General features: G+C 38.8%; 1 protein-coding gene across 2 annotated transcripts in view; it reads left to right on the top strand.

The window, feature by feature from the left end:
• Positions 1-16,450, top strand: part of LOC111864537 (moesin/ezrin/radixin homolog 1) — a 183,076-nt gene extending 166,626 nt beyond the window's left edge. For both annotated transcript variants that reach the window (XM_023851848.2, XM_023851847.2), the window contains exons 9-11: positions 7,578-7,724; positions 8,658-8,888; positions 13,708-16,450. In XM_023851848.2, coding sequence (XP_023707616.1) covers positions 7,578-7,724; positions 8,658-8,888; positions 13,708-13,872 — 543 coding nt within the window. In that variant the 3' untranslated portion in view covers positions 13,873-16,450. The remainder of the gene's footprint in view (positions 1-7,577; positions 7,725-8,657; positions 8,889-13,707) is intronic.
• Positions 16,451-16,652: the final 202 nt, after the last annotated feature.

The raw sequence follows: 16,652 nt of genomic DNA, 5'->3' as shown, positions 1-16,652 counted from the left end.
GTTGCACTGACTCATGTCCATGATTTAAGCTAACCGTCTTACAGTGCATACACTTTTTCACCTTACTCTTCTCTTTTGCACTACATGTTTCAGCACTAATGTGCCATCTTCAGGTGTGTTTTCTCTATGCACGTCTAACTATTGCATTGCATGCATGGAGAAAATGCACCTGAAGATGGCACGCTAGTGCTGAAACATGTAGTGCAAAAGAGAAGAGTAAGGTGAAAAAAGTGTATGCACTGTAAGACGGTTAGCTTAAATCATGGACATGAGTCAGTGCAACAGGACGCTAAAATATAACACATATTTTAAACTAAACCGCATGTGTCTACCTGCTCCCAGTCCTGAGAAAAAAATCGGAGACCTTAGAACTTGAATGCCCCTCGTACTTCAGTTGCTCGCCAGGCTTCGGCATGTGCGGATCCATATATTTACTTGTAGTGTGTATAGGCTGTAGTCGTATTTTAATTTATTGACTATAGTTTTTAAATTAAAAGTTTAAAATTTGCTTGTCTCATGACTTGTCATATCGTTCACATTGCCCACAAGCATAGCAAATCGCACAAGCACAAGTAATGTGGATGCATCTTAACACATTCAGGACGAATTGCATGATATCATGCTTTTAGCTTTTAAATGTGGCGGCCTGGTTGCATCATATCATGGATTTAGGACACGTTAGGTTGTAACACACTATACCTTGCTCTGGCGCCACCCAAGTTGCACGCAATGAACATGATAAAACTCTGGAATGTTTGCTTACCTATCAGTAACTTGACCTTGCTGTCTTCTTAACCCACTATAAACGAAAATGCTTTGCTGCTCTTCAAGCTGTATGTATCAGCCAGTAGTCAGTGGTGGGGTATGGACAATGACAAATTCTTCTCCAATGAGCTAGCTGGCCTGCCTTGTGAGACATGTAGTCATGGTGATTCAGAGAGGCAGTGACAGGGGAGAACAAAGAATTGTGGCCACAGACAGTAAAAGTGACAGCTCCGACAATAATGGGGGGTAATAACATTGCAGGGACAGTAAAAAATCTAAAAAATTACAAAAATCTAAACCCTGATTTGAAATTGAAATACAAAGCATTTCTGATGAATGTGGCAAAGGCCTGGGCTACAGACCAGATGGTGGCGGCAGAACCAGTCAGACACAGACTTAGTGCAACCGGGCCCATCAACTCCCACGCCACGCAGGCCTCATGTGGACCCCCCCAGGGCGACTCTTGGATGGTATGCGGAACCATACCCTCGTGAAAATTGTGAAAGAGTGAACATTCCAAGAGGAAGCATCCTTCTAGGCAATGCCATGTTTGTACAGTTCACAAAAAAAGGAGTATGTCTACATTTGCAAGTTCTGTGTAATGCCACTTCACAAAGGGGAATGTTTCCAGAAATATCACACCCTCAAGCACTTCTAGGAGCATTGTTAAGTGTTCTCCAAAAATTTTAGTTTATAAAATTAATTAGGAGATTTTATATTAATTTTTAAAGTGAACAGTGCACAAGTTAGGATAGTAGGTTTAAAAATGGAGGCCCCAGGGTTATTTAAATATTTAAATCGCCGGTCCGCAATGTATTAAGATAAGTTCTTAATAAGGATTTGAAATACTTAATATCTGTAGATTGCATTTTAATATACAGGGTGATTCACTGAGTTTTACCTCCACTTAGGGAGGGCATTCCTGAGGTAATTTGGAACAAAAAATTGTAATATGCTAATGGTGTCCAACTCATAATTAAAGAGATACACTAATTTGAAAACTGGCGAAAAATCTTTTTTTCTTTGAATTTCAGTTGAAACAAATTAGAAATACAATACAAACACTTTTTAAATCATTAATGTTTTAGGAAAGAAGCATTCTAAAACCTTTTTTTTTTTCAATTTCTTAATTTTGCATTGTGCAACATTTTTCATCAATTTTATGTTACAAAATTACATTATTTTCAGCATCCCATTCTATAAACATACCCATGGTTGCATATCACACCCTTTTATCAATCTGTTTCCTTTAAACTGTAGTGCTTTAGAAGACGACTGGATTTACATAAGATTTTCAAAAATGTCTCCCTGCACGTCAACACAATGCGTTGCACGCATATGAACCGTGCTCGTAGCATTTTGCAGTTCCACACATTTGTTCCTTATTGTCATCGCCACGTCCAGAATACGTTCAAGCAACGCTTCACGTGTTTGTACCTTTACCTGGTACACTATGTCCTTCATCAAGCCCCAAATGCAATAATCTAACAGAGTTAGATCTGGTGACCTGGGAGGCCAGGCATTACGGCCTCCGAGACCAATCCACCGCTGTGGGAAATGCCGATCCAAGTGAGCTGCTACTGCGCGGGAGAAGTGAGGAGGTGCCCCATCATGCTGAAAGTACATCCGGCGTCTTGTCAGAGGAACATCTTCAAGTAACTGTGGTAATTCTTCTAAGAAGCGGAGGTAAATCTCACCAGTTATGCAGCAGGAAAAATGAATGGCCCGATTAGCTGATCATACAGAATATCACACCAGACACTGATACTGAATCGGTGTTGAAAATTCGATTCTATCATGGCATGGGGATTATTGTCTGCTCAAACATGTAAGTTGTGACTGTTGTTGACCCCGTCTCGTGTAAACTGTGCCTCATCACAGAACATTATCAAGCAGTACAACTGCCGATTTCCATTTAACCAGTTGCAGCACTGCAGATGAAGAGGACGGTCTCCTGGTTGTAGGTGTTGTACTTGCTGTAAATGATAAGGATGCAGCACATTCTCATGAAGAGTCCTCCACACCATGGACTGAGAAACACCAAACTGCTGAGCTAGACGTCTTGTACTGGCATGCAGACTGCGCTTTACAGCATCAATCATGTACGCGCCAGTTGACTCCATTTTATCGTACTGACCTTGGTGGTCGTTTCGAGGGATGACCATAAATATTCTTTTGAGCCAGCTAAGCTCTGCTTTCGTTCACTACATACCAGCCAGTTCTTAGAATAACTTCATGAATTCTGTGGTCACCCCTGTGACGTCTTATGCCGCCAAAATGGATGGAAAAAGAAACGCAGAAGCACCAACACTTGTTATGATAACATAAAGGTTGAATTTACTGCAGCTAATCTGGCTAGCGATATGACTCATGGAGAGACATTAATTCTTGTATTCCCCCCATGGGGAAGAAGGCAAGGCCGCACAGAAGATGTTTGGTTTACGGAAAAAAGAGCCAAATGAGAGATACGCAGTACTGGTGTGGTGAATGTGAGACAGCGCTGTGTATAGTAGAATGCTTCAATGCATACCACACTCCGCTCAAATTCTGAACCACCTGCTTCCTTTGCCGAGATACCGGGCGCTCATATTATAAGGCAAGGTTATAAAACCATCTTTTAGGATCATTTTAGTGAAAGTTTCATGCTTCAAGGCGTACGATACACTGCTCAAATTCTAAACCAACTGCTCCCATTGCCGAGATACCGGGCGCTCATATTATAAGGCAAGGTTATAAAACCACCTTTTAATATCATTTTAGTGAAAGTTTCATGTTCCTATCTCATATAATTTAAGAACAATGATGAATAAATCATTTTCGAGCAAAATTTAAATGGACGGCTGAATATATTACCGCCGGAGAGACATGGCAGCGGAATTTAAATGACCGCGCAAAAGGGTTAATAATTCCCGGCATGAATCATATCTACCCGAACTGGTAATGACTCTTATAATTCTATTTTAAAATTTAAAGATGTTTTCATTGAGATGAGAATTACACCAGTAAATAATACCATAAGACAAAATAAGAGTTACATAGGAGTAGTAGATCATCTTCATTGAGTCCAGTGACATAAATGGCTTTATTGCCCTTATTGCATAACAGGCCTTATTTAATCTTAACGATAATTTAGTGATATGGTCCTTCCGTGACAAAGCACTGTCAATGTTTACTCCCAAATATTTAGTAGAATTGATACCAGTAATTACTGAGTTGGTACATATTATTTGCATTTTTATTTCTTTATGTTTTCTTAAGAATTGTAAAAAATGCAATTTTTCACAATTTAGTGTTAAAAAAAACTTTATTTTTCAACCAAGTAGGGACTAAACTAATGTTACTTTTGAATTCATCAGGATTGGTGTTAGATATAATAATACTAGTATCATCTGCTACCAATATAGGGTTAGCTATTTTGTTTACAGATAGTGGAAAAATCATTTATGTAAATGAGGAACAACAAAGGGCCTAAAATAGAGCCCTGTGGTACTCCATGTTTGACATGCTCCCACTTGGAGGATATTTTATTATGATTAATATCTTCCATTGATACCCTCTGATATCTATTTTCCAAGTATGACTTCATTAGTTTAATTTCTATTCCCAAGATTCCATATACAGTAGAACTTGGTTATAATGTCATCAAAGGGACCTAAAAATAGTGTCGTTATAAACGAATGTCGTTGTAACCGAAATGGGCACTTCCACAGTAGCCTTATGTTAGTCATGTAAAAATCTACCAAAAACCGAGTTAAAATGTTGCATTTTTTAGTGAAATACGTAGTTAAGTACAGACTAACGTAACATTAACCTGGAATTAATATGGATTCTCCATATCGTTTGTACTGTAGAATTCACCAAACCAAATTTGCGGCATACATCAGCTTTTTTCCTTCCATTNGGGCAGACACATCGAACTTTCCCATGATATCAGAGAAATTCAGGAATGAAAATGACATTACATACGAGGTTGATGCATTTGTGCATGTCGTACTAAGCAAGGTATAAAAACAGTTGCTTTATGAGGAATTAGTTCATACCATTGAATATTTGACGCAATAGACAAGGCGTCGCAGAAACCGATGTTGCTATAACCAAGTTTTACTGTAATTCCATCTTAGCCTTGAGTATGTTATAATTGACACAATTGAAGGCCTTTTGTAAATCACAAAATAATCCTCCTACGTAATTTTTATTATCTAAGGATGACAGTATTTTGTTTAAAAGAATGAACGTTGCAATTTCAGTAGATGATTTTTCTCTGAAACCAAACTGTTCCATTACCAATATATTATTTTTATTTAATTGATAATATAATCTTTTGTAAATGATTTTTTCAATAATTTTGGAAAATGTAGGGAGAAGCGAAATAGGTCTGTAGTTATGAAGTTCGGCTCTATTTCCTTTCTTATATAAAGGCTTGATTTCTGAATATTTTAATCTATCAGGAAATATACCTATTTGTAGGATCTTGTTAAATATGTATGTTAAAGGTGATAAGATATAAGGAGTACTAACTTTCAGAATTTTAGATGATATTTGATTATAGCCATGTGAATTCTTGGGTTTCAAGGAATATATTAATTTGATATTACAAAGTAACACTCCACATTTTCCCATATATACTTTTGTATTATCTCTGTTATAATATGCAGCCCCACATTTAATGTGAATGATCTCAAATGAAGCAGATGGGAGGAAGCCAGGAAATAATCTGCAGCTACAGTTTCCACAGACATCTTCTCTACTGAGCCACGGTTATACAAGGTGGTTCAAATATGACTGGGACTAATTTTTTTTAAAACCATAATTGCCAAACACTTACTTACACATGTCAGTCTTCAATGTACTCCACTCCAGAATCAACACATTTTTTCCAACGTTCTGGAAGCATCCTAATGCCCTTTTCAAAAAAGGCTTGTGGTTGGCGGCGTATCCACTCCTGAACAGTCCGGATGACGGCGTCGTCCACAAACCGCATGCCTTGCAAGTCTGATTTGAACCTTCCGAATAGGTAGAAATCGACTGGGGCCAAATCGGGACTGTTCGGCGGATGTGTCAGAAGGTTCCATTCAATTTCCAGAGGGTTTCCATTGTTGTTTTGGCCATATGGGGGTGCGGTTCATCCTCCGCATGCTCTCTGCCCTCTCTGAAGCACTTACACCACTCAAACACGGGTCCATGAGAGACACTCTTCCCCATACTGTTGTTGGAGTCTGTGGTGAATTTCAGTGGACGGGACGTTTTCTCCGAGGAATTTGATCACAACGCGTTGTTCCACGCTCCCCGGTACCTTCTGTTTGCTCATCACTCTAGTAACTCCCAGACAGGACTGAACAGGTTCTAACCTGAACAGGAGGGAGGGTGGAGGTTGTGGCTCTCTGCGGCTTGTTTACACACAAATCAGTCCCGGTCATATTTGAACCACCTTGTATATTAAATCACAGACTCACTGAATATGCATGCTGTCAAAGATGGAAAATAAGGTTGAGACAGCAGTGCCAGTTGAAGCACAGGTAGCTCTCACTGCTTCCTGACAGTCCTATCCATAACCACTAACAACTTGTACTTAACAGAATAAACACAGAGTTGCAAGTTGTGCCCAATCCGCAGAAAAGGGAAATTGCCAAAACTACAAGCATCGTAGGAAGGTCCTTACAAAGTAGTAACCAGGATAAATGATGTGGTATACAGAATCCAGAAGAACCCTTGGTCGAGGATGTTGGTAGTACACCTGGACCAGCTCACGCCTTATCATGGAGCTGCTCGAGATGATCAACCATAAAAAGGGGGAAGATGTAGCGGTTGGAGAGCAGAGCAACGGGGAGAAGAGAAACAGTAGCAGGACTCAAAGAAGATGCTGCAAGAACAGCCTCCAAAGACAAAGGAACGGGGATGCACCGTTAGGCTATTCGGGACGAACACCCTTAAGGAGGGAGCAGTGTGACATGTTGCGCTATGGATGACGCCCCTCCCTCCCCGCCAGCCGTGACGTGCCAAGCGGAGCCGAAGTGAGCCGAGTCCCAGCACGCTGGTCGCTATGCAAAGCGAGTAAACAGCGGTTGCTAAACAAAGCCAGTCAACACCCCGTCTCTCCAGCGGTGACGTAACACGGGACGCCGTAGTTGCTACGTAGCCCTAAACAACTCCCAACAGTGTTGCTAGGCTATCGGCAAACACGGCAACTAGGCAACAAGGAAGTGAGGCGTTTTCCTGTTGTCCGGCTGAGGGTTTATAAGAGACCTACACTGCCTACGAAGACAGTTAAAGAGTATCAACCGCTGAAGCGAGTTCTCAAGGCAGCAGCCTACGAAGCTAGTTTGAGTATAGCAGCAGTCGCGGAAAGAAGAACTGGACGCGTGTGTAATTGTGTAATTGGGAGTGTGTAATACAGAGAGACTTGTATGGCTCCCGTACTGTGAATATGTGTAGACTACTGAGGATAGAAGGAAGAGATTTGTGTGTAGGGTTTGTAAAGTGTGGAAACCTGTAACGTTGTAATTAATTGTAGCCGAGACTTGTAGGTTGTTAAATAAACTAATTAACAATCCGAACGGCGTCATCAGTAACAAAACACGTTACTTTTGTGCATGATAGCAGACCTAAGTTAGGAAATGTCAAAGGATGATGTTTGAAAGGAAGGATCACTCGGGAAGGTATGAGCCCTGACATAATAGTGGATGTTCATATTATCCATACTGGGTGAAAACTTCATCATGGAGATGGTTCATTATGGAGAAAATTCTAGGTATTCATTGTTTTAAAAAATATTTTATCTGGGGCCCAGTTCAATTAATTTGTAACTTTTGCAGTCCATGATGGAACGCCTCGAGGAGAGTAAGAATATGGAAGCAGCTGAACGAGCCAAATTAGAGGAAGAAATCAGAACCAAACAAGAGGAGGTAGTGAGAATCCAGAATGAAGTGGATCAGAAGGACGAGGAGACAAGACGTCTCCAGGTATGGGTTTGCATAATGAGTAAATCACTATGGAAGACAAAAATACGAGGAGATAGGAGTAATTATTGGTCTGCCTTTTGATCTAGGGAGGTGGGTATAGTACAGATGGTTGTCGGAAAATTGTCATCTTACCAATCTTATACAGCATCATAGAGTTTGTTTCTTCTACGAAAGACTGAATGAAGGAATGAATGTATGTATGAGGGGTAGGCCTTCTCGGCCCTTGCCCTGCAACCTACAATGGTCTATTGTGCTTTCTACGAAAGACTTGTATTTAAAGAACAATTTATGTTATAATTTAAAATGCAGAATTACAAGAATGCGCTGAATACTGGGGAATTTTCTGTGTAAAAAGTGAAATCAGTAGTAAAATTTGCCTTCACATACCACCAAAGGCACAAAATCATCTCCAGTTAGACATGATAGGACACATGATTTGAGGTCCTCAGCAGTGATAACTAAAGATTATTATCTATTAAGATGTGACACCATGCAGCCTGATGGAACATTGTCAGTATTTTTTTAGGAACTTGCTGCCTCCATGAGCAAAGTAGATACCCTGATATGTATATGATTGTATATGTAATTGGTCATCACTTAAACAAAACATGGGTGTTCAGTATGTATTTTAACATGGTTGTCATCTTTAGCAGGCAGTTGATCTCGATGTGATCGAACTGCTATCTGGACTAGTGCATTGTCTCTTGGTTAATATCTGTATTGAATTGCTGAGCTGGCTTGGTAATGCTATTGGTATAGAGATAATTTTGTTCCAGTGTAAAAAGTCTCCAGATGTGCAAGATACTTGTTCATTACATGATCATATTCTTCCTGAATATTAGCTTAGTAGCCCTGATTCCTGTTATGATTGTCCTCTATGAAATGATGTACTGGTGACAAATTTCTACACGTTTTCTTTTTTCTTGACAACAGGAAGAAGTTGAAGAAGCAAGACGGAAGCAAGATGAGGTGAAGCAGGCTCTTCTTGCTGCTACTACAACACCACAACATCACCATGTCCAAGAAAATGAGCATGATGAGGATGATGAGATGGTAAATGGTGATGTAAGCCGGGACTTAGCAACGGATGACAATATTATTGACCCCATAGAAGAGAGACGGACATTAGCTGAACGTAATGAACGTCTTCATGACCAGCTCAAGGTAAAACCTTAATAGATACAAAAACTTGCCAACTAGAACTATGCATGAAAATGATAGAGATTGGTTTCAGATATTAGCTCTGGTAGGAGGAAGTACAGGAAAAATGAAAACAATAAACACAGCCAAATGAATTTATTTCTCAGTATTTTTTCCATAAGGTATAATATGGATTTTATGTGTCATGTATTAATTGCTCTTTGGTAACGCCTTGTGGGAGAATTTTTTTATGCTGGGCGCACAGTCCCAAAGTTCTTAAATAGAGATATTGTGGAGTATTTGCTCCATGCAAGAACGGCTGAGCCACAGAAACAGCAGTTTATAAATAATACACACACGCAACAATGGAACAGTGGGGTTATGCAACCTGCTTCTAGGCAACGGTTCAGTAAACACAATTCAGCGCAGGCATGACGACGTCACATCTGAACAATGCTTAGCTGTCACGTGACTAGTGCTTTCTGTGTGGTCTGTGCTACACGACAGTAGAACTGTGTTTTCTGCATTGTCCGTGCCACGGCTATGTAACAAATCTGCTTGCAGCTAAGAAGAATCCAGAAGACCTCATACTTATTTGAAGTGCTAGGTGCTGTGTTGAGATTTGTTGCCAGGAGATGACTAGTGAAGCCGGAGAATCCTAGTGCGTGTGCAGCCGTGAACTGGAAAGTGCATAAATCACTGATAGTACTGCATTGGTTGTAATTAAGAGAAATTCTAACAAGTGCTAATAAATCCAATCCCGTTATTTTCATCACTCATATCCCAATACATATGACATTTTAGTGTCAGAAGATTGCGGTTCGGATCATATTGGATTCACCAACTGTAGTTAAGATCATAAATTTGTGACGTCTGATGTCACAAGGAACTGGATTGATTGATCGATGAGATTAAAGACTGCCTGCAAACATGGAACAAATGTTGAACTCGAGAAATCAATGCAAGAAGAAATGAGAACCCGTGGAGCCAAGATGGATGCTGAAATGAAAACCTTTCGAGACAATTCAGATGCCTATCGGGAAAAGATAAGAGACCAGCCTGAAACCGAGGGAACCTGAAAACAAGACTGATTTGGAAGAAATGGAGGCCAATCCAGAGAAGATGGAGCCGAATTCAGGAGTGATGCAGTCCGAAGTGGAGCATCGGGAAGTCCCTACATAAGAGGCCTCAATGAAATCTTGTGGGAACAATGAAGAAGCAGCACGGGCTGGCATCTAGCTGCAGGGCAATGGGGAGAGCAGGAACTGACCAAACATATTGTGAATCGTGAAGGAAATTGGCTGCCACCTGCAGGAAGGTGTCCTGTTGTGCAACAGTGGCGCAGTGCGAGAGAAATATCTTCAGGAAAATTCTGAACTGCAGAAGGAATTGGCTGCAGCCGGCAGGAGGATGACCCACAGTGCAAAAGTGGTATGGTGCAGGGGACACCATCATAAGAGATAAACCAGGAGTATGTTGGTACAAGAAACCTGGAAAGAGCCAATGGTTTGGAAAGAGATGTTGGAGGGGCCTTTAATGCAACCGAGCCACAAGGCAGCAGGCGATTAAAGAACCCAGGCACAGGACAGCGGTTGCTTCTTAAGATCAAGAGGTCATCAGAGGAGTTAGACAGGAAGGCTTTCAGACTGGAGTTCATGAAGCGAGCAACTGGGATGTCTAGCGGGTTGCGGAAACTGAGGAACTGGACCTTGTGGAGGGGTCGGCCCCCTTGAAGACGGAAGAGAAACCTACTAGCAGCATTAGTGTAAGAAGAGCTGGATATGTGGCAGCACCAGCCACTCTGCGGGTTATGGCCCCCTGTGGGAATGAGAAAGAATTAGAAAACCTTTGGGTGATGGTGATACATCTTGAACTACTGGCACGTTAGCATGAGCTTCTTGGGGCGAGTGGCCTTAAGGAGGGAGCAGTGGGAACGCTTGGAGAATGAACGCCGCAAAAGAAAGGAAAAAAAATTGCAGGAAGATGTTGAAAGCACAGACCTCAGAAAGGAAGGAAAGGTGATACATCATTAGGCTATTCAGGATGAACAGCCTTAAGGAAGGAGCAGTGTTGCATATTTGCTCCTTGCAAGAATGGTTGAGCCACAGAAACAACCATCACTAAGTAATACATGCACACAACAGTGTAACAACAGGGTCATGCAACCTGCTTCTAGGCAGTGGCTCAGTAAACACTATTCATGCAAGTGCAGTGACGTCACATCCCAACAGTGCTTAGCTATCAAGTGACTAGTGTTTCCTGTGTGGTCTGCACTATGCAATAGTAGAACTGTGTTTTTCTGCATTGTCCATGCCTTGGCTATATAACACGAGTCTGCTTGCAGCTAAGAAAAGTCCGGAAGAGTTTATATTTGAGTACCGAGATTCCATGGTGATTGAACAAGAAATGGCAAGATGATTTCATAATTATTTGAAGTGCTAGTTTCTGTGTTGAGATCTGTTGCCAGGAGACAACTAGTGAAGATGGAGAGTCCTAGTGCATGTGCAACAGTGAACTGGAAAGTGTGTAAATTAGCGATAGTGCTGTATTGTTGGTAACATACATAGCATTCCATAGATCCATGAGTTAGTCAGATGACCTACCGGATGTTGAATTTGTCAAAAATCATACAATACATATATACATGCACAATTCAATTTCACATAAATAGTAAGGATTTCACAAAAGTAGTAAAATATCCATCATAAATCCATACATTAACATATACTAGATTTTTTTTCCCTGTGTTCCAAACAAGAGAAAACATTACATACACTTTATGTTGTTTGGAAGCATAAATTCCTCAACAGAGTAAAAGGAGTGTGTAATTAAGTATCTCTTTAGTGCTACTTTAAATTGTCCCTGTTTATCTATAAGAGTTGTGATATTTGGTGGTAGATTGTTGAAGATTTTAATGCCAGTATAATATGCACTCTTCTGGAAACAAGAGAGGCTGGCAACTGGTCTGTGAAGCTGATTTTTATTCCTTGTGTTGACATTGTGTATTGTAGAATTGGTTGGAAAAAATTCTTGGTTTTTTACAATGAAGATCATTAAGGAGAATATGTATTCACATGGGAGAGTTAAGATCTCTAGCCTCTTGAAGATATTTTTACATGATTCTCTTGGTTTAACACCAGCCATTATTCTAACAATTTTCTTTTGTAAGATGAATATCTTCTGGCTGTAAGATGAGTTACCCCAAAAAATTATTCCGTACTTCATTACAGAATGAAAATAGGCAAAATAAATCAATTTGAGAGTCTCAGTATTGCTGACATGAAACATGCTTCTAACTGCGTAGCATGCTCCACTTAACTTAGGGATCAATTTATCTATATGGTTCGACCAACTTAGGTGGCTATCAATTTGCAAGCCAAGGAATTTCGTATTTACTGTCTCTTCTATATATTTTCCATTATATCCAATATTTAAAACATAGGGAGGGGCATTATTTGTTGTAAATTTCATTACATTTGTTTTGTTTAAATTTAGGGCAAGTCTGTTAGCATTGAACCATTTATTCATGTGGGAGAGTACTCTGTTTGATATTGCACAGAAATCATCAAACATTTTACTAGAGATTATAACACTTGTATCATCAGCAAATATTATAGGTAATTAAGAGAGAGTACAACCAAAGTGCTAATAAATCCAATCTGAACTAGGACCCTTTATTTTTGTCATGCTTGCCCCTGTACACATAACAATATGTTGCCTATAGAACTGTTATCTATGCTTTGTCAGCTGCAGGGATTAGTTTATATTAATTAGGGGATAATACGGTGATCATGAATGGTAATAAGGAAGATTGAATAAAGGAGTTGTCCCACCAAAGCAGTATCTTGGCTTTCCCGAGACAAGGAAACCCAATGAAAACTTTGCATTACTGTTCCTTTTGGTGAAGTTCAAAGCAATGTACCTTCTGAACAATCTATACTACTGAGCCAGATTGCTTAAAACCATGGAGTCAATTCAGTTCATGTAGTATGACTTGTTTCTTAGATGTATTTGTTCTTCATGTGTGAATTTCTATAGCAGTAAACACTTGTAAAACTTGAGTAAACATTCTGTGTAATAGATTGTTTACAGTCCTTATCTTGACAGACCTTGAACAGGAAATTGAGTAATAAAACTTTCAGAAGTGGGTTTACAAAATTTTCACTTTCAAATTGAGATGTGTGGGTTATCTGTAATACACACCACATAAGTATAAGTATATGCAGTAGTAGTGTTTGACTTTGTTGTAACTACTAAATGCATTTATCAGGTTAGTTTAGCAGCATTACTTGCAAATTGTGTTTGAGAGAACTGGCTGTCCTGACTTAATGTTTTTATGTAGGCTCTTCCCTCTCTCCCTCCAGGAAGATTCTGCACAGCACCCTGAATTATGTATCAGGTTAGTTTAGCAGCATTACTTGCAAATTGTGTTTGAGAGAACTGGCTGTCCTGACTTAATGTTTTTATGTAGGCTCTTCCCTCTCTCCCTCCAGGAAGATTCTGCACAGCACCCTGAATTATGCCCCTGTTATTTTCCCCCATTTATAGAATTCACCATTCGCGCCAATCTTCATGTCTCATCAGATCATATGTTCTCTGTTACATATCAGGCTTTTATGTTCAGAGAAACGTTTTGTTATTTTGTGTCCGCAAGAAAATTGCTTATGAACAGCCTACATAATAGTTGAGGGCATCCCAACAATTAAAAATTGGATTTGTCACATCCTAATTTTCTTTTGAATGTAATATTGTATGCAAGGGAACTTGTTTCATATGCTGCTAGAAAATGTCCTCTTAAATTTTTCTTTTTAAAAGCCCATATGTCACCATGTGTATATTTCAGGCTCTGAAGCAAGATTTGGCTCAGTCCCGTGATGAATCAAAGGAGACTGCAATGGACAAGATTCACAGGGAAAATGTACGTCAGGGTCGTGACAAATACAAGACCTTACGTGAAATCCGTAAAGGCAATACCAAGCGTCGTGTGGATCAGTTTGAAAACATGTAAACAGTTGGAAGGGCATGTTTTATTCATCAGCTGCATGCAGAGTGAGTGGAGGGAGCCAAGCCTCAGGCACTGATTGTAACTTCAACTCAAACATGCTCAGAGTGCTTCAAATTTTATTGATCTGTTTACCTTATGATAATCTTGATGTAACAAATCAGTCAAATTTGTCAGTGAAAGGAGATGTTGTTTCAGATCTGTTTCGCAAGGAACTGATTCGATCTTTCCTACACAAGTGTGTATGGTAATTGTGAAAGATAAGAAGGAATATAGTGAGGGTGGTTGCAATATGCTTCTTGGCCTGGGCTTCCTAATTGTCATACATGAAAAAGAAAAATGTAAATACTTTCCTATATTTTTGTGGACAGTGTTACTGGCAATATTTATTTTACAACATGATTGCTTGCCACCCTGGGCTTCCTGTTCTTATTGCAGCCGTTACCATGCACTAGAAACTGTTCTTATGGAGAACAGATTTTTTCATTGGCAAATCTTATCGACTTGAAAACTATTCAGCAATCAACCGGCCTAAGATACTGGTTCACCACAATAGTGGCCATCGTGTATTATGAATTATTCAGTGAATATTTGGGAGAAATGGACATATCTTGTATTACAAATTGTGGCCTTGGTATGTTTGATGTTTGGCTCTTTTTATGAATGAAGGAAGCGAGCGTTAACATTAAGAAAGACTGTTTGAAAAGTATATTAATAATAATGATAATGAAAGTACAGGTTGTCTGATCATGCCAGATGTTTGAATATTCTCTGCAATGCAGTACTTTTTCTGATTAACTGTTGTTCCCAGTAATAATCAAAATAGACTTTTGAGTCTGCTACATAGCTTTACAACTTCTTATAAGGAATTATCTTCTGTTAAATAAAAAATTTCTTAGCAGTCTAAGCATTTCATTTGAACATACACCATAGGAATTAAATGAGGTTAGTCAGTTGTATCAGATCTGGATCATGACATCTTGTGCATTCATTTTTAGGCTATATTCTTTATGCCAAATAACTTGGTAAGTCATGCCTTTTGCCAGTTAAGAGAAATAATTTATATGGAGTTGAGGAAGGGAGAGGTTTATTCAGTTAAAGATTACACAGTTCTGATTTCATAGGAAGTTGTCATGTACTGCAATTGTATAATAGTGATTAATTCATAAACATACTCATTTTCATATTCTAAATATTCTTTTTGCCTTAACTGTGTTGTAGCATTCCATTTCTTTATTTTTACAGTTTCAAAAGGCAATCATACAATTTTGATAAAGTTGAGAACTGTTTTCAGAGACCACATGTTAATCCACTTAGTTCTATATTGTCTTTGTTTGCATTATCTCTTGCATAGCACTGTGCTACTTTAAAAATAATTAGTACATGTAACATTCGTTTTTATGTAAACTAATGTCTGCTTTACACATAACACACTGAATACTTGCATTTGTTTCTTTCTTTTCATTTTGGATGGCTGAAAATTGAACAGATCAGCTTATGAGCAGTGCCATTTAACAAAATTCTTCCAAAACTTCATTTCTTCACTGTCACTTAAGTCATGTTACTAATAACATACTTGACTGGTGCTTTAAGATTTGTATTGTACATAATTCTGCATCGTCAGTATGCAAGTGCAAGTTTTTTCTCTCTCTCCAGTTTCCATTCTTTGACATCAGTGTACAAAATAGTAGACTTTCATTTGTTGACTGTGCAGTAGTTGATGATCCAGTGCATATGCCACTGGTAGAGAAATGTCTTTAAAATACACATAACCAAGTTGCCTTTGTAACGAAGAAGAAGAAGAAGAAGCATTAGCGAATGGAAATTGAAACTGTGTTGAAGTATGTAAGACACTTTTCCTCTACTCGGAAAAATGATTGCATCAACCACTTGTACTTCTCTTGTTCCTGTTATAAGAAAAATATTGTTAACATGATGAAGCTAATTTTTTATATCAGCTTGAACAGTTAATTAAGTACTAAGTAATATTAAAAATAGTTACTGGAAATTATGTTCTACTTCTTAATAAGTAGAGAAAACTTCTCTTTCTTTCTGGTATGGGATGTAGTATTATGTAGACCTACAACAATAATTGAGTCCCAACATGTAACATTTTAAATAAGTTGTTGTTCCTTAACAGGCCATTTGTACTATTTTGGAGTGAGATAGGGAGTACTCATTTGGATATCCTGTAAAGCAGCAGATTTGAGCTGAAAGTGAAAAATAATCCATAAGACGGAAGATATTAGTTTTTAAGTAATTTTTTGTATAGTACTAGGGATATTCAAAGTAAGTAATAAAATGTTTTCAGTTTGGGTTTATTTTTTTCTCACGAGACTTAAATAATTTTGCCAGTAAGAAATGTGTATAGGGTTATTCTATGTCAAATCAGAACCCTCAACCTGAAACCTGCCATTTGTCATTCATATTGGCAAGTTTGTTGAAAGTATATTTGCTACTTGGTATATTTCAGGGCTTATGGATTCTTTCATATATGACTAAAATGTAAATATAAATTGGAAAAATCAGTATATGTATGTAGACTTAGTTTGTAATAAAGTTGCTGATGTGTTACACTTCTTCATATGCTGCTGCAGTGATTCCAGTTTCCTTTCAGAGGTCCTGCTTATTTTATTGTAAGCTGATATTCTATCATAGGCACTTTGGTCTGGGAAAAACTTGTTTTTCTGGCATCTTAGATTGGTGTAGGTAAAATGCTAAACTTTGCAGACATTTATGAGTAGAAGATCCATTCAAAATTTGTAAATAAATTTGGACATCCCACA

Source organism: Cryptotermes secundus, unplaced genomic scaffold (genome assembly GCF_002891405.2).
Source record: "Cryptotermes secundus unplaced genomic scaffold, Csec_1.0 scaffold1252, whole genome shotgun sequence".
Taxonomy (NCBI): Eukaryota; Metazoa; Arthropoda; class Insecta; order Blattodea; family Kalotermitidae; genus Cryptotermes; species Cryptotermes secundus.
This window is presented reverse-complemented; position numbering and strand designations above follow the sequence as displayed.